The sequence below is a fragment of the Phymastichus coffea genome, unplaced genomic scaffold (genome assembly GCF_024137745.1).
Source record: "Phymastichus coffea isolate CEN01 unplaced genomic scaffold, Cenicafe_Pcof_1.1 PCOF00132, whole genome shotgun sequence".
NCBI classification, from domain to species: domain Eukaryota; kingdom Metazoa; phylum Arthropoda; class Insecta; order Hymenoptera; family Eulophidae; genus Phymastichus; species Phymastichus coffea.
In genome coordinates this window covers 127,779-147,044 of record NW_026706943.1, presented here as the reverse complement: position 1 = coordinate 147,044, position 19,266 = coordinate 127,779, and the positions used below count along the sequence as shown (strand labels likewise).

General features: G+C 37.4%; 1 protein-coding gene across 1 annotated transcript in view; it reads right to left on the bottom strand.

Annotated features, from left to right (window-relative positions):
- Nucleotides 1-1,078: 1,078 nt before the first annotated feature.
- The window catches only part of LOC131671659 (cell adhesion molecule 3-like), a 34,172-nt gene continuing 15,984 nt past the window's right edge, over nucleotides 1,079-19,266 (bottom strand). Inside the window, exons 5-9 of the mRNA XM_058948268.1 lie at nucleotides 12,334-12,469; nucleotides 11,015-11,148; nucleotides 8,735-8,853; nucleotides 8,509-8,579; nucleotides 1,079-5,099 (exon numbers count right to left, since the gene is read on the bottom strand). Coding sequence (XP_058804251.1) covers nucleotides 5,014-5,099; nucleotides 8,509-8,579; nucleotides 8,735-8,853; nucleotides 11,015-11,148; nucleotides 12,334-12,469 — 546 coding nt within the window. The 3' untranslated portion in view covers nucleotides 1,079-5,013. The remainder of the gene's footprint in view (nucleotides 5,100-8,508; nucleotides 8,580-8,734; nucleotides 8,854-11,014; nucleotides 11,149-12,333; nucleotides 12,470-19,266) is intronic.

Sequence of the window (19,266 nt, the reverse complement as noted above, 5' to 3'; positions counted from 1 at the left end):
TGCTTGCTACAGTAAAAGATTTATTTAACTATAATACATAACATTATATAATTTTAAAACTTTCAAAATTTTTCAATAATAAAATAATGATAATTCAGTTTAAGACAAAAATATTCAAACAAAAGTTAGGCAACAGCCTAAATGCAGATGTGCAAAAGGGTGGAAAAATAACGTTTTCGAATGTTATTATATAGTTTAAAAAAGGGATTTGTCAAGTGCAGTTCAAAATAAATGATTTGAAATAATAAGCACATAATAGTGGCTAGCATGGGAAACCGGTTGAAATTGCAGTGGCACAATTATATGACAATTTGCGCGCTGCGACATAATACCTGGAGTAAATTCTTTGCGGCAAGCGCATACCCATAGTAACATTGTACCCGAATAGCGAAGAGCGAGCCTTCAGCTGTGGACCGCGTCGCTCGCTTCCACAGTTGGACAATTGCGCGGGTGAGTGAGAAAGACACAGAGGGCGAGAGCGAGAGAGAGAGAAAAGCACTCGTAAAATGCATTTTATGTTCGGGGATTTCGTGGCCGCTCTTGCGCTCGATCTACGAATCCGTGCACAATGGCGCGATGCGCACGACTGGTGATAAAGTGAAGCGATTCTATTTCACTCGGTTGGTAGTAAAAAAAGACGGCTAGGACACGCAGTACAGGCATTTTAATACTACTCACTCGCTGGCTTCTTTTTTAACTGAAATGATGAAGCCAGCCTCTCTGTCCAATTTTTATAGAATGATGCATTACCTACCTGCATTTGCAGAGTTGTAGCGCTAAACTTGTATGCTCATCATTTAACGTATATATTTTTCGTTGAAACTCATATTCGTTTGATGAGCATATTACCAATTTTCAAATTTATTCTACCGGCAAAAATGAATTTTTGATCACAAGATAATCGTGATTGTACAAAACTTCCCCGACAAAAAATAATAATAGAACTGCTGATCATTTCTGAAATAAAAATGTTTTCATAAATACATACATGTCAGGAAAAATTATTTGGAGTGATTCAAGGAAAAACAGTGACTTCAAAACATAATTTATTATTGAAATATGATTTATTACTCAATATATGAATTATATACATTAGGCCATACACATGATTTTACATGGGTAGACAACAATGTTGATACAATAACCCTCATACACCCAATTCCTGCACCATATTTTTTCATTCAGTATTATACCATTTTTCATTCAATATTTTTTTTTTCATTTTAACATTAGTAATGATCTGTATGCTTTAGAAAAATGTGCATACTTCACTAAGATTACATTGTTATTAAGTGCGTTAGTATTAATAACTTCTATAAACAATTCTGACTATAAGTATTTGCGAAGCTAATATCCATTAAAATTATTAGTTTTGGCATTATCTTATTTTTTCATTTCCAAAGAATAATATTTTGTGCTAACAATAATGCATATTTAACTATTAAAACGCATATTATGTTTGCGAGTAAGTCACGTAATCCGAGCCAACATATATTTCTACTGTGATCATTATTATGATTTGATCTATTTAATCAATGCAGCCATATTATGTAAGCTCTGTTGAAATTATCATGCAGTTTCTGTTTAAAAAGTATGTTATATTATTTCAATTATGTAGCATGATATACAAAATTTTGAATAAAATAACGTGACATTGCGTGCAACATTACTAATATTAAAAATAAACAATTTCAATACAATTCTCAATAAAATATATCTTGTCGTTGAGAATAGTATTGTGTCTTAATTGATATTCTGAATCGAGCGCTTCTTTATTTTAGCTTCCTTTTAGTTATTATCTTCTTATACTCGAAGATGAAGCCCGTATTTTTAATACTTTCTTTGTGATTGCGCTACCATAAAAAGCACATGTATATATATGCAATTGTAACAGCTTTTTTGGTTTACCTAAATCTTTCTATTTGTATGAATATGTATTTTTATATATGTACACTTACATTACATATATATATTTATATATATCTTATTTCTGTATCCACTTCGATGTGAATATATGAACAGTAGATGGCGTATTAGAAATATTTTGTACAAATGTATATTAAGCATATTCATAAATTCTGTGCATCATATTTCTGATAAATATTCATAATTTGTATTAATATAGAGCGACTAAGCTGTTTCCGTCTCTTTAGTTGATTGATTGAGTATTTTTCGCTTATACATTTAGTATAACATTATTTGATGCCACAAATTATACAATAACAGGATCCAAAATAAACTTAATTGAAATTTGTATAGATAAAATATTATAATAACATGCTTATCAAGGTACAATTTTTTCATAACAATAGTATTAATATTATACAATCACGCGTGGTTTGCCTGAGAATATAAGATTTCACGTCCACAATGTAATTATTATTTTTTTGGTAACATGAAAATAGCACGTTCATAACCTAGGAAGGAAAAGTAGTGTCAAGTTAATAATATGATGAAAAATCCGCTGAGATCTTGCTTTTTTCCTTCCCATGTTTGTTTACTATATTTGTATCTTTTTTTTTGTTAGATACGTAAAATATTCTTTGCGTAATGTAACGCTGAGGAGTACTGTGTGCGTATTACATATCGTAGTAAAAAAAATTTTGTTTTATCAAATGTAAAGTAAAAAAATCGTTGAATAAATACTTCCTCAGAAACAGATGGCAATGATTAAATGGCTAAAAAAAAACTTAAAAATAAGATACACGGTATAAGTGTATTGTCACACTTTGATCTTCAATTTTATTTAGCGTAATAATAGCGGAGAAGTAGATCTATATATTTTTTTATATTCAATACTATTTTATTCGATTAAAAATTAATTTATATAAAAATTTTATCAGTAATTTTAGTCAAATATTGAATATTTTTTTAATAAAATTAAAGATTCGGCTATGTTCACTATTGGCTATTTTTGCTACAAAATTATGTACTAATTAATTACTGTAAAAATAACAACATGAATATAATAAACTTTGGAAAAGTCTTTGTATTTTGTGAATACTTGATAATTTTGGTAAAATTTAAGTAATATTTTAAGAGTACATGCAATACTTTCTTTCTAAAGATAACAGATGGATTTATTACTGTCACTTAAAAATATTGATCTACTCCTTAATCACAAATATGACTGATAAGTGGTCTTCTATCCTTCATTTTCAGATTTTATAAAATGTTACGTTTTCTTTATTTAAAAAGTAATTTTCTATCATTAATAATGAACTATGAAAATAAAAATTAGATTGTATAGCAACCGGCGCTGCCTTCAGTTAGTTTTAATTATTAGGCAAGTTAGACTGTAAAGATAAAAATTAATTAATTATATTCAATACTATAAAATTAAAACGAATATATCTCATTACAATTTTATAAATTTATGAATTTTTTATTGCCCTTCAATAACGTTTAACGTAAAATTAGCACTAATTAAATATTAAAGTTAATGTGACTAAAAATGAGCCCACGAAATGAGATTAGATAAAAGTCTATGCTTGCAGACTAAGCAGCGATTTCCAGTTACATATTGACGTATATTCTAGCGACTATAACTGTAGTTTGTTCTAATAAAATAATACTCAAAATTAATATTTTTCAAATTAAATTTGACAACTTTTAGATGTATTCAATTTTCAATAAAGTTTATACTTATTAAATTAATGTTTTTTTGATTTTTCGCCATCGTGATCTATCAATTTTTCATTACCTTTAGCGCTTTTTTTCCACCGAAAATCTATAGCCATTTATAGCCAGATACTGATATATTTGACTTACAAGGTGATAATATCAATTTCAGTATTTGAAATAAATAAATAAATAAATAACTTAAAGTTAGAAACAAGCGTTTATTATAAAAAAAATTAAATAAGGACAGAATAATACACAGGAAATTATTCATAGGCAGCTATTCCTGCATGTACGTTTTAATTGGTCTAAAATTGTATTTTAAAGATTAAATTGGAAGTTTCGATTAATTTTGTTAAACATATAAAATAGATTATTCTACACTTCCATTTTATAACACCTCAAAGAAATAATAAAAATATAGACTTTGAGTATATATGCGGGAGTTGAGTATGGTCAAAATAATTTGATTTTCATTTGAATAGTTTTTATTCTAATGAAAGTGATGAAAATATTATAGATTTAAGAAATATCAGTTTGATGTACGCTGAGGAAGAAAGTTTTGAAGTTTTTACGTTCACTTTTTGTAAGCCAATTTGCTGAAAGAAATATTTTAGCATCACATGAATATTTTACACTTGTTTATACTGATAAATGGATTCGCACTTGCTTATATACACTCTCAAATATATATTTTAGTGCAATGAATACTTTTATTTTTAATACCTTATCTACTATATAATTTTATTTACAAAGCTAAAACAAAATAACCAAACCAACAAGACAACATCTTGGAGTGAAACAATTTTTTCATTTGTTGGTTGTTTATCTTAAAATTCATTTACCAATATTATTATTTGGCTTAAAACATTTTACAATGTATCTAATATCCATAAGAGGCTCACGAACTGACTCAGGCACAATTATTAAGTAAGTACTATATTGTTTTCTATCCGTATATATTCAGAGACACATGTACACTTATATATTCTTTTGATACTCTTCAGGTGAGACTCTGCTCATGTTTTGCTAACTAACTAGCAACATATTTTTCCAAACTGATCTTTAAAAGAAATTCTTACTTTCAAAGGAATGGTTATAACAACTCTTGCGATATATCGTGGTTGCAATGACATTAATAGGCTTTCGCGATCAACTTGAATAAAAATGTGGAAGCCTGTACTTACTGCAACTTTTGCGTAACTGAAAAGTGATTTTCTTCTGAAAAGCTTTGATGCTGGTGCAAAATTGATTGATGATTGTCTTTGTCTCATGTACACGTAACCATGCTATTAATTTTCTCTTTTTTCATATTAACGTCATATACCAGGCGGCACCATTTGTCATAAGCCCCATTTCCAGCTAGCAGTAACAAGCTCTCTCTTTGTCTTTTTAATGTCTCCTTGAAAGTGTAAGTAGCAATAGTGTGAACATTAGCAGCGAAGTCGATGGCGATGATAAACTGGCGTATCCTTGAACTGAAACAAATAAATAATTGTCCAATAAAAGAAAAAAGAATAATATAATCTGTATTCGACTTTATATAAAATTAGTATACAAGCTTAACAGTGTAATGTGATCTACAATTATATATTTCAAAGAAATATACGTATAGCCAGTTATGGCCAGATACTGGTAAATTTGACTCATAAGGTGATAGTACCAATTTCAGCACTTCAAATAAATAAATAACTTACAGTCATAAACAAGCATTCATTGTATAAAAAATTAACTAAGGACAGAATAATGCACAGGAAATTATTCATAGGCAGCCATACCTGCATACACATTTAATTTTATCTAAAACTGTATTTTAAAGATTAAATCGTCTGTAACGATTAATTTGTAGAACATATAAATACATTATTCTACATTCTTATTTTATAACACCTTAAAGAATAATGAATTACATTGGAAATAATAAATAATTTTGAGTATATAGTAACTTATAAATAAAGAGAAATACATAAATTTTAGCTTGCAAATTCAGAAAGTCAATAATATTTATCTTGCAATAAACTGTTGATTGATTTAACACATGTTTTAAAACTTAAGACGAAGTTAGAACTATTTGTACTGAAAAAGCTAAGCTACTAGGCCGTATTAAATGAAACTATATCGATCAACTAAAACTCATTTATGATTTATTAAGTAAAAAGACACATTATATTTTATTTGTAATCTTGATGCGCTTATAGAGCTAAAATGGCAAAGGAATCAAAAAAGAAAAAGGTTAAAGGTGCGAGTTGAGCGAACGACGTAAGAAGCATTTCGCGAACGATTTAGCCTAACGAGAAAATCGAAGATCGTTAAGGGCAATTCCTGCCGAGTCTATCTACGGCTTCTCAGCCTTCCGCAAGCGTTCTTCCAACATTCGCTCTCTTGCTCGGTCGCGTAACCGCTGCGGAAGATTCCTTTCCGAGAGAATATAAGCCATGCCGTTTTGGCCAACCGCCTTTGAATTTGCAGCATCTTGTGCTTCGTGCCTCATATTTCTCTCTCCGTGTGTTTTTCTTGCTACGTTTGACGTTATTCGCTTTGTTTTCCATCCATGTGGCGTAGCGTCCCAACGGAACAAAGAAGATAGGCTGATGAGTTCGTTGAAAAGCTGACATTTCCGATTCCCAAAGTATCCGCGGGCTCGATTCCGATTTGTGCGCGTACAGTTTGCAGAGGTATAATTGGCAAATGGCATAGGCGCGATGCGAGTGAAAGGATGTGGTGGGTGGCGCGCGCGCACGTAGAAATTTTATGGCATAGCGATGCGTGGCATTGGTCGAAACAAGTATACAATCAGTGGTAGAGAGAGCGTATCGAAGCTGTTGTAAAGCACGATGTGGTTGACTGCGCGGCCGTCGCTTGATTAATTCGCCGGGCTTCGGTACATTCGACGGCTTGCACAATGTCGTCATCTTGTATACAAGCGCGAGCGCTCGGGCAATAGTCAGTGAATCGACGTTTGCCGCAGGCCCTCTAGGGGATTCATTCCGAACGGTACTCTGCATCGTTAATAAGCGACCAATCATTGTCTCTGTGTCCCTCTTTTCCTCTCTCTCTCTCTCTCTCTCTCTCTCTCTCTCTCTCTCTCTCTCTCTCTCTCTCCCTCCCTCGCTCGCAACTTCGTCAATGGGTTTCGGCTATTGCGCCTCCCTCCCAATCAATAGGCGCCAAATGACTCGTGCGAAATAATGCACCAACCTGTAAATCACCGTGGCCTGGCCCAGCGCCGCTCAGCTCCAGCCCCAGATGATGCGATGCCGTGATGGACTCGATTCTCCGTCGCGCACGCTGCCCGCATTCGAATTACCCCTTCTTTCCCGCATTGCTGCACGCGCACGCCCGCCGCCTCGACCCGATGCTCGTGCCCGACGCTCACCTCGCCTCGCATCTCATTTTTTTCTTCTCTTGCCGCGCGTGCCTGCCTGCCTGCTTGCTTGCACTCACCTCCTTCCTACTCATTTCACCCTCGATAATTCTCAAAGCGAACTGAATTCGTTATACTCGCACGTGGATGGCCATGCATCGCGCACATTTATTCAACTTGTTACACCTCCATATGCGAGCAATAGTGGGTCCACGCGATCAAGGACACGGTAATCGCCCGTGAGTAGTAGTGCGGTATTCGATTAAGAAAACAACAGTCGAGGAAAGCAACTCGCCTATCGCCATCGTGGAGGAGCCTCGTTATGCGTCACTGTCGGGGCAAATTGCAGCGGAATAACGTGAAAGTTCCGACGAGGGGAGGTGAAAAGAACCTTACGAAAGCAGGAAATTGTTTGAAGAATCAACATGAATGGTGCGCCAGGCGAGGGAAAATAAGAAAGGGCGGCAGGGCGATAGCAGTCCGTGGCGAAGGTGGAAAGCGGCATAGGAAAGGTGTGCCCGCTGGAGGGCGGGCGGGCAGGGGGTACGCCAGAGAGGCAGGCTAATTTTATGGACTTGCAAATCCATAAAGTCCGTTAATTTGCTTAAGTGGCGGAGGCGCGGGTGTAAACGAACGATTGTTAATTCGTGGCTCGACTGGCGGGCAGCGGCAACGGCAGCCGCAGAAATCGATTCCGCACACGACACGACTGCTCGCGGGCTTCGACGAGCTAGCTCGTTATTCCGCTAGCCACCAAACAAGAACGCCAGCCGCGCCAGCCAGAAAATCCAGCTTGCCCTTCCACCAGCTACAGCTTACCGGTAATTTGTCGTTAATCGCCGAACACTTTTTGCTTTCGACACTTTATTTTCAGATATTTTTACGGGGTTTTTCTTGCGCGAGTGTCGCCCCCTTTCGTTTTGTCGTTTGCGGTCTCGCCGTTTATCGAGCCTTTCCTCGTTTGCTTAATTACTCAGTACGACTTGATGAGATTAATAAACCAGCTTTGTAATTAAATCTGATCCAATGGTTATTTCCGTGAATTTCATTCCAGAGGAATTACGATGCTGTATCGTTTAATAACAGTTGTTCACAGCACTTTGATCTTTCATTCTATTACTTTTAATTACTGTATCAGAAAATCTTTCCAAAGGATATTTTACGGTATCATATAACACCAAGAAAAGTTCGAATTTCCCGTTCTTGATGGATTTTTACGTCCATTTCGAACATTTCAATAATTCACGATTGCCTCAAGATCGACATGAAAATTCAATTAAATCTCAAATTTTCTAAATCGAGAAAGGTCTTATAAGACGAACAAAAGAATCAGCGTCCTCTCTTTAGAATTTCTGTAACGATGTGGAGGTAATATTTTATCAATAGACAAGGTGCCTAAACTATAATATTTGGAATCAAAGAAATTCTAAAGTGTACTCGTGGAGAACCTTTATGTTATTCTTTTTTGAATTGTAAAAATCTTGATAAATAACAAATTACATAAAATAGAAATATATATTTACCATAAATTTTTGTCATTCGCGTATCCACAAAAGGTGCTTCTGGATTTGTAGTCCGTACAGTCGAAATGCACCTGCACAAACAAAAGTTATTCCATTGTTCAGTATTAGTTGTAGCAAATGTACAATAATAAATTTAAAAAATTCTTCTTGTGTAATCTTAGATAGTTATCGTAATTTTTTTTGCTAGAAATATTATTAACTATATATAGACGGAAGAGTATCTTACTTCACTTGAATCCTTTCTTCGGCTAAATGTAAAGGATTGAGCTCTAATCGGAGACTCGATCTGGTACTGTGAAGGCCTCGCGAGGTAGAGAATATGACTTCCTGGTCTGGATCGTCAATCTGTAAATAAATTGAGAAGAGATTGAATTAAATGGAATAGTGTACCGAAGATGAAGTAAGCATAAATAAAAAATTTAGAGGGATAAAATGTAGTAATACCGAGAGTAATCGATAAGCAAAACACAATAATTCAACCGACGTATTAAATTAGAAGGAAAGGAGTTGTTCTAAGTTTAGTGTCAGGTAAGGGTTCTTCTCTTGCTGCAGTCGCGCGAGTAAGAATGTTATGTAAATAACGGGCTTTGAACCACAATTGTCGCTAGCAATGTATCGATTTTTTCAGAGAACGCGAGCTCCTGTAGACGCGACGAGAGACCACTTACTGTAATTAGTAACAGTTTTAAAGTGCGGCATTGTAGCAGCTACCATTTGATGAATTGGGTTAAACGCCCGGCATTATCCATTCATCGGAATCGATCATCAATTGACGATAGTAAATTTAGAAGAAACGTGATTGAAGTCAGCGAGACCAAATCATATCAAATGTTAATCAGTAAAATAACATGGTGTTGTCAAAGCGGACGAGTAATCGTCTCGACATCAAAGACAAACACTTTGGCAACCACAAAGAGCTTTATTTTTTGGCGCCGAAACAGGCGACGAGGGGGAGACGAGGAAGGGGTATGGGAAGGAGGAGGAGGTACAGCTGTGTACAGAGGCGCACACGATAAAGAGAATTCATTAGCGAGCGCAGTTGTCTGTTGCCTATATAGCTGCTGGATCTAGTTTCTAAAAGGCCGGCGGGGGAGGGCACGGCGTGCACGGGATTTTCTGCGCGTCGCGAAATTTGTTGGCTCGGGAACACTGCAAAATAGGAACGAGAGAGAGAGAGAGAGAGAGAGAGAGAGAGAGAGAGAGAGAGAGAGAGAGAGCGAGAGAGAAAGAAGACGAGTGCGGATGGAGGGGGTGGAGTGAACGAGAGGATGATAACGGAACTTTGCAATTAACGAGGCGGCATCGGCGGACTTATATTAATCTGGCTTTGGGTTATAAGCCTCTCAAAGAGGAGTGACTTTATCGTCGTGTAGGCCAAGCCTCGATGACTCCTCTTGGCTAAATGGAAGCTAAAGAGATAAACGGGCCAGGAGTGCGAGTAACTGGAGATTAAATCATTTTTAAGCCACTGAGAGAGAGAGAAAGCTCCGTCACAGGTCTTGATCTGCCACCCCCTCCCCGTCGTCCCGTCCCTTTTCCTCGCTCCGATTGCATCTACGTGGAGTCTCACTTACTGTCGTACCGCTCTGCTGCTGCTAATGCTAGTGCTATTACCATCTCTTTTATACGAGTTTTAGCTTATCGTTTTGTGTAATCTATCAGTAAGTAACCTGCCTAAGAAAAGTACTGGCCGAGTTCATTCTTGAGAAATGCTCTACTCTAGACCCGCATCTCTATCCTAATAAAATTCTTATACACCTGATTCTCGTAGCGAATCAGAATTTGTCTTCAGACAAGGTTTTTTACGGTCCTACCGAGTCTCGCATTTCAATCACATTTTTCAATGTTCCTGCGCCTTGCATTTCTTTCGCTTTCTAAACGACTAAAACGAGCTTTCATCGGCGTTTCAATGCACGTTTATAAGCCGCTGCAAATGCAGTTAAAAAAAGAAAGTCGACTTTGCAATTAATGTGTGACGATGCTTTGCTTCATCAAGAACGCTTCTGTGCAAAGTACAGCTTAATGATATTTACATGGAGCCGCTAAAAAATTTGCATAAACTTTTGAGTCGCTTGCAGCAGCTTGACATCAAAGGGAATTCGAGAGTATGTACATTTTTCAACGACCAATCAAATGTTGCTCTACTCTGGCCGCTTTATTTTTTTTTTTTTGTTAACAGAATCAACGCGTAATATATTTTTATACAAACAGTCTAACGATAATTACTTAAAAGCATGCTAATGAATTGAAAAGCATCATGATTTATTTTGGAATGTTTTACTGGATAAACATATAATAAATCGCTGAAATCAGTACTTAAAAATATATAGTTTTGTATCTAGATCACTTTTTCAAAATTATCTTATCATCTAACTGTAAATCATTTGTTTCTTTTCTGCTAGTTTGTGTAGTGCAACGTCGAAAGAAAAAAGTGAGACGGTAAAAAAAGAATTTGAGAAGCAAGGCGAAGAGGAAAGAAGATTGCAGGTAGAAAAGTTAAACTTACCGGAACATCGTTGACGAACCACTGCAACTGAGCTGCCGGAAACGAAAAGCCGCTGGTGCAGTTGAGCGCCAGAATATCGCCAGAGGCGTAAATCTTCTCTTCGCCAGTGATTTTCGGATCTTCCCGTGGTACCTCTGCCAACAGAAAAATCGTCGCAAATTTTCAATAGGTCGGATCGCGGAAACGGACGTCGTTCGTGGTCAGCCTGTGTCGCGCTATTCGCTAGTTCCCTTTCATGCATTTCTTTGTTTGCTGTGTGCCAGTACGCGTTCGTACAGTTGCGGCTGCGCCAGTGCATTGGCATTAGCGCGGCCGATAGGTCGAAAGGCGTAACGGCCAAGTTTCTCGCTTGGGCGCTTTTCATTAATAAACGCTTGCCGCTCGAAAGTAAACTTGACGATGGCATAGCGGCTTTAAATGAGGTGCTCAGGTGGCTCGCTTAATTACGGCGATACTAGCATTTTAATTACTGGACAGCATTTTCTTGCCTGCCAACTGACTGTGTCGGCAGCGAGCTTTAAGAACGAGCCGTGACTCTCGAGTGTATTCACGTGTGTGTAATTTGGTGCGAGCACGCAGCTACTTGTAAGTGTAAGAGGCTTTGTAGGCGAACAGCCAGACCAGCGTCGTTCCAGCAATCATGCTCATAATGCGCCTTACTTTGCAGTCCTTTTCCTTTCTGCAGCTCCTTTTACCGCGCGCACGCTTACTCCACCTCTTCTTTTGACTTAACGCTAGCAAACGTCTTGTGAACCAGCCAAATCGGCCTCTCACGACTTTTATCGTTTATGCAAAAGCTACCAATTTCCATATCTATCATCTATCAAAATATCTAAAATTTATATTTGAGTTTTTTTTTAAATAATTGTCTCATTTAGTTTAGTTGTGACTATATCCGTTACGTACTTCATGGTACTCAGTTCATTAGGGTTTTTATGACTATAATGTGATTTTTATTCAGTACGAGAAATCATAATAAATAAATAAATAGTTAATTGAATGTAAGTTAGATTTACATTTTCTTTTAATGTATTGTAACGCCGAACAGGAAAGTATATCAGTGGTACGAGTAAATATTTCGTCAGACAACCATAAGACCTTTCATTTCCAAAGCCCGAGAATTGTCTCATCTTTAACAAATCAATTAGGTGACGCATTTCTTAGATTTTTCCAGAGATCTAAAGCACTTAAATAGCAGTCTCTTTTGTAAGAAGCATAATTTATAGGGACGTGCGTAAAAATTCTCCGAGCTGTTTTTCTTCGTTAGAAAATATTATGGACTCGTCGCGGAAAAAAAGGCAGAATGAAATACGGCTTACCTACAACTTCCATGTAAGCGTCGCCTTTAACAGACTTGAAGGGTTTGGTTTCGGTGTGCACCTCGCAAGCATAATAGCCGGTTGAATTGAGACTGACGTTGAGCAGCTGCAGAGCTTGATTGTTGGATTTGTACGTCTAAAACAAAGAGAAATCGATGCCGTTAATTTAGCTTTCTACGAGCTCGCATATATCGCGTGCTTCCCTGCTTTCTATAATGATTACATCGTATAAGCCGCAAGCAAGCGAGCAAAAGAGGGTAGGCGGGGGAAAATACGGCACCGTAAAAAGGAGAAGCGTCGTGTATGAAAACTAGTTGGCGCCGCGCGGCGGCATAATAGCGGTGATGCGGCCTTTTGGTCCTGCATCCCTTGCCTCTTTACTTTATTTCTCGCTCTCCTTTTTTTTACTAGTGCCCGCGCTGCGCAGATCCATTATTTTACATTTGCCTCCGCCACGTCGCTGGCATGTGGTGCTTGGCTATAAACAACAATACGCCCGGATGACGGCTGAAACGAAGCAGCTGCAACAGCAACGACGGCTAACTCTTTGCCGCGGAGTTTATCATTGTGAGCGCTCGTGCGGCAGTCTCCATGGGCCATGCGTAGTCCTTATATATGCGCGACGACGAACAGCTCGTGGGAATCACTGTGCGGCTCGCTCTCATTGTCAAACTTCCTTTGGATGCATTCTCTCTCTCTCTCTCTCTCTCTCGCTCTCTCTTACTGGACAAAATTGCATTTGAATATCCTGCGCTGCCTCTCGGCAAAGCTCGCCCCCCCCCCTCTCAGTCACTCAATTTCAGTTTGTCCGCAGTCGTCTCTCTATCATACCTGCGCGTTTTCCTCTACTTTGAGGCTTTGCCTCTGTTTGTTGCCCATGCGCGCGACTTGCTCGACTTGTCGTCGGCTCATTTCCGGCGCATTGTTTACTTAATTAGACCTCTCAAATTATTTGCCCCGCAACTTTCGTCAAACTTTGCCTTGCCATTATCTACTCGAGCTTGCTATGTTCTGAAATCGCCTGTGCTGCCGCGTTGCACGATCGAGTTTGCTAAGCAATTCGCGGGCTCTCATTTTCTCTTATTCGCGTTGAATCATTGATGCGGTATTCATCGTACACGTAAATCTATTTCGTTTTATCGTTCCCGCTCTATCGTAATTTTTTTGCTCTTTTTTTGCTTCACTTCGTACTGCGCTACGCCTCCACCACTTTCCGTTTCCTAACCGCTTCACCGTTGCCTTATTACCGCGGTACATTTTCTATTTTCTCTCTTTTTCCACTGAATTGCAAAATGAACATTTTCAGTATTCCCTAGATTTTACGTAGGTAATGAAATAATGAGAAATTACTCGGAGTTCCGAGAGGTTCCATCTATCTATCTATCTCTCTCTTTACATATATAAATGTATATATATATATATAGCTTTCTCTCTCTCGTCTCGTTCCCTTTTTCCCACTGGTGCTTTATCTTGCTTCAAATAAAATGAAATTTAGCTCTTTCTCTTTTTTTTCCTGGCATTTTACTCGCAGAGCTATTTTCAATTTACTTTAACGAAATCGTTGTTGTTGCTTTTTTTTCACTCGGTATATTTAGACTAATAATAAATTCAGTCCATCAAATAAGAACCGCTATCTGTCAAATATAAAATCAATCTATCAATATTGTCAAGTGACCAATTTTGATATTTCCACCCATAATAATTGTTTTCTTAAAAGTTCTTAATTGTTTTCTTCTTAGTTTTTTATGTGGATATAATCTCGGTACACGTCCGATATCCATTGTCCAGTGTACGCTATCTTTTTATGTAGAAAGCCTCTGCTTATATAATTTATTGAACATAAGATAAATACTTAAAACTGGATTGTATTAACTGCACGAAACAACTTGTAAAACCGAATTCAAGGACGATTGTGAATAAGTACTCACTTTGCGAAGTGAAATGCAAATGTTAGTGTAGGGAATCTCTTTTTGGAAACTCTAAATGAGTCGTAAGGATTACTCATTACTGAAAATTATCTCGTCCACGTTTTGCAAAAAATGCATCGAACAAGATTTTCTAAAAAAAGTAATATATAATATTGATATCGAGTGTTCTATAAAAGTGAAGTCTTCGAAAAGGCTCAAATACATTATTAATTATGCAGCTTTAAATGAATTCTACTATCTTACTGTCATCTAAATGTTTAATAAGAAAGCTCTAGAAGCAAAGATTACGAAAGGAGATTTTTAAAACATGTAGACGTGATATTAATATTCAGTCACAACATGGATAACAAAATAAACAAGAAATAGTAATAAAAATAAATACTTTAATGCTCGATCATGAGAAAGAACTTATATATTATGCACGAACAACTGTTCAATTTGATGATTACAGTAAAGAAATTTGAATTAATTGAAATGTATACGCGGATTAAATGTATCTGTTGACGCATAGCCCCCGTAGAGTTGCAAAAATAGTAATAATAATGAAAAATGGTTACATCATGGAACGACATAAAAAAATGCGCTTTATTTCAAGTTGGATGCGCAGATGGACAGAGTGACAACGTAGACCGTGAGCAAAGGACTGCAAGGCTCGAAAGTGCAACGACTTCCGTTATTCGAAAGCTCCCGACCGAGGGTGAACTGCGCATGGAGATGCAACGTGAATGGCCGTGGCCGAAGCATGATGCTTGCCTGGTAATAAAGCTGCGTAACTCTCGTGCGAGCCGCCTTAGTTATTATTCGTTGATGTGTAAGCGTGTGCGTGTGTATGTATGTGTTTGTGTGTATGTGTACACGTATTTATGTTGGTGAGGAGGGGAATAGAGGGCAACTGCATAGATCAATATCGGCCCGATGAGCGGAAGGTGCTTGGAAGTAGCTGCTTTCTCTTGTGGTTGTGTGCTCGGTAACTATCAAAATCTGCTCGAGCTGTGCCTGGATCGTGCTCGCGTAAATTTCTCTCCTCGGCATCCAGACCTCATCAATCTCAATAGAATAGCTCAATTAATTTATAATTTCCTTTGACTACAGGAAGAAGTTAATTGCGGCCTCTCCCCATAATCGTCGACATGCAAACATCCATTTGCCAATGCAGCCCCGCTAAAGTCCAGCTCCCAATTTTCTTTTTTCAGCCACGGATTTCATGCGGAAAATTCTGCGACCTAATTATCTCTTAGAAACCATTTTGAATTTCGTCTACTCGAGTACAATGAGTTTTATAATTTGCTATCGAACAAAAAATATCTTCTTTGTAGCAAGATGAACTGCTTATTAGCAAACCTGACTGGCGAATAGAAGCTCACTTCTATTATTATGGTCCGGGTAATACTTAGCAATTCTCTCAGTAGAAAAGCTTGTGTATTATTACATCCTTTATAGTTGCAATTAGAGCGTGAAAACGATCCGAGTCTTAACATCCAGCTACTCAGCTTTTTCGCAACTGGTATTCTGCTCTATTGGTGTGCGGGAACAATAATTTAGATGATTCAGCCTTAAATTACAAGAATAATACGTATTACTACTTATTATTCTTGTAATCATTTTTTAAACGTTTAAAAATTGAGAAAGCTTTCAACTAAACTAAGTTCGTTTTCAAGAGAAAGTAAATTTTTGTTTTAATTCTTCTTATCTGTCACTTCCGATGAATACTTATCGAATGGAAATTTCATTAGGTTGCTATCTCGACTAATAAGAATTTCCGTTTTTTATCTTTTAAAAAGATACAACATTATAGTAGTAGGCTGAAAAAATCTAGAGATACATATTTTCTAAATGATTATTTTTATAATTGCATGCAAGTGCATAGAAATTGTAATTTTAATTGCTTATACGAAGCGCCAATTTTGAACTATTTGTATCGATGGGTTCGACAGAAAGTTGGCGCTTCGTAAAAATAATTTTCATTACAGTTCCTAACCACTTGTATGCAGCTGTAAGAATAATCATTTTGGAACTATCTCTAGGTTTTATAGTCTAGAATGAAGTTCTCCTTTCTAAAACGATGTGCTATGAGAGCAAGAAATTTCACTCACTGATCTAAGATTATAGATTCATATATATGTATTATGCGCTCGTATTTGTCTTTTACAAAATGAACATTTGATTCCACTCCAATTCTCGACTCCACGTATTAGGTTAAGTATTATGAACACCAGTCCGACTCATATACATAGCAGTAGATACATGTAGTAGTGCAGCTTGCAGTATAGTTATCTAGATCTAGAAAGATAATCTTCCAGATGAAAGATATTATCAATAACTTATTGTATGTATTATGTATGCACGACAAGGTGACGAATTTTTCGGTCTTACGCAAAAGCCCAAACAATACATGTGTAAAATCGCATAGCCTAGATAATTTTTTCAAAACTGCGTCGATAATCTGAAACATTTTGCTAATTAAAACGAAAGTCTTAATTAGCACCAATTGATTACCAATTGATTACGTGTTAGTGAAAAAATAAGTTTATAATTTGTACAGTGGCTAAAATCGTCAGTTTACTGCGTATAAAGTATCATGCGCTGTCGCTGTTTCGTAGTTATATCGTGCCTACTCGCATGCGACTCTCTACCGCAATTCTTGATACGCAAGTTTTGCTTGCATTGGCCAATAAAGATGCAAACTGAAAGCAAGTGACTCTGGAAAACGTCGATGATATTCGATTCACTTATGCACGCTCTGCTGCTGCGCTATATCCATGTATACGCTCGTTGACTTCTTCGCCCGCAGCTATTTTCCGAGGTTTTTCCACCGTAAGTAATCGTTATACCGTTCTGGCATGTATTCTACTATTGCCAGCTAGTGGAGAAATCACACGACAGCTCAATGCAATTTCCGACCAATTCAATCTCTAATCTATAAATTCCTTGTAACACAGTTAAACGTTTCTATCTGTAACACACAATGCTATTTATAAAATTGGCTATTTTCTATCCAATGAATTTACGCAAGGTCGGAAGGACTCCTATATCTTTATATGTATCCTGTAAACATGATTTTTACCATTCCGAACATCGAAACTTTTATCATAGAATGAGATTTTGAAAAAAAAAAAAAACAAAAGAGCTGACGACGAGTCTGGTTATTTGCATATCGGAAGCCGTTGAAAAACCAAGGGATGCGAGTATACGCGCTAGCAACTCCCCTAAAGTTTCGTTCTATTTTCGTCTTCACGCACTTACGCTGGAGGGCACGCTGCTCGAGATCGAAAGTTGGGTTATTGGCTCGGTGCCGTCTCGATTGAAGCTAAGAAAAATATTGTCATCCCGCGGAAGGTTATATCCAGCATCAATACTTTACTTTCTGCTCACAAAATTATCATCGCTTCCAATTTGTTTTACATCAGCACGCTTTGGCATTCAAATTAGTTTCATTCTTAAAATTTCGGCTGGTACAAGAAGTTTACTTTTTATGAAGCGCGCTTTGAATGCATTGTAATGCTGAGGATCCATTTTTTTCCCTATGTTTGCAAAAAAAATGTCGTATTTCGCAAAAATTGAATTTATTCGTTGTGGTTATTGGACTGGTGACTGATAAAATCTCACTGCAGGCGATTAATAACTTTTGGTAAATCGCGTGAAAAAATTGAATTAATGAAAAGTTACGAGTATTGCTGGCAAAGTTATAAGTATTATAAGGTATAAAGCTTGATAATCCACAGAGAATCATTTAGTCAAGGCTCGGCACATTGTTTTACGAACTAGCATTAAAGGAAGAATCATGGACACCAAAGCAATTCAGTAAAGGCGTCAAGGAAAAAAAGGCAAGCAAGAACTGAAAGAAGAAAAAGTTTCTTGCAATTGTTATCGCTGTGAAAACTCTTTTCTATCTCTTTTCTATCTTTTTTTTTCGAGCCCGCGTGCATCTTTTAACTTTCTCTACTTTGGTCTGAAACATCGCCCTCTTTCTTTCGCTCACTTACCGGGACAAAGGGAGTAAAATCGACTTCATACTTTTGCTACTTTGACGTTGTTTCAGCGAAACGCTGCATTTGGACTGCTTTGGTATTCCTCCGGGAAGAATGATTGTTTTTCTTTAGTGGGCAATGACTCGAGGTAGGCGAGTGCATGCAAATGGCTGGGTTACAGCATTCGATTAGCGAGAGATTAAAGAGTCGTGCGGCGCATAGATATGGTACATTTGGCAAAGCTTAGGATTGTCTTGCGCAATCGCGAGGGGTTTTAGCAGCTCGTAATGTCGAGTGAATGCTGGCGGATAAAACGAGAGGAGAGGTGATTGGGAGAAATCACGATGGCTTAATATAATCACGCAAGCTCGGTCTTGGCCGAGCCAAGATGAGAGCGGCAACAATCGATCGATTCAGTCTAATGAATAACCCAGTTATAAGCAATTAGCAATCTCTGCTACGAAATGCTTTCAACTCTCTCTCCCTCTTTCTCTCGACTGCCTTGCTTTGCTCATGCATATAGCTGTATAAGCTTATCGCTACGAACTGCTTGCTTCCTCGAAGCGTCTAGGTTTCATTTGGAATGCCAGTAGCAATTGTGCAATCTCGCCTCGGCAATGGACCTCTTACTAATTATATTTGTGCCTATAACGGTTAGACGCAGACTAATGTCACTGACTGTGCGCGCAAGTGCTTCGGCTTCTTGATACTGATTTCAGCCGCGCAACATTCAATTGCACAACGCCAACTGCTGCTGCTGCTACTGTTGGTGCTGCTGATCTCGAAGTCAAAGAGTAACACCCCGCTTGAGTCACAAAGACGCAAAGCCGAGAAGGCTATTCAGCTTGGCTATGGGAGGTGCAAACGAGCGTTCGTTTGTGCGGTACCCGGACAGATCGATAAGCGCACTGGCAACCAAGGGAATCGATCTTGCGAGCTACTACGACGTTTCATGACTAAAATACATCATTGAAATAATATCTTCTTTGCTACGTTATTAGACTCAGAATTGGTTAAAATTTAAAGGGAAGGCGTCG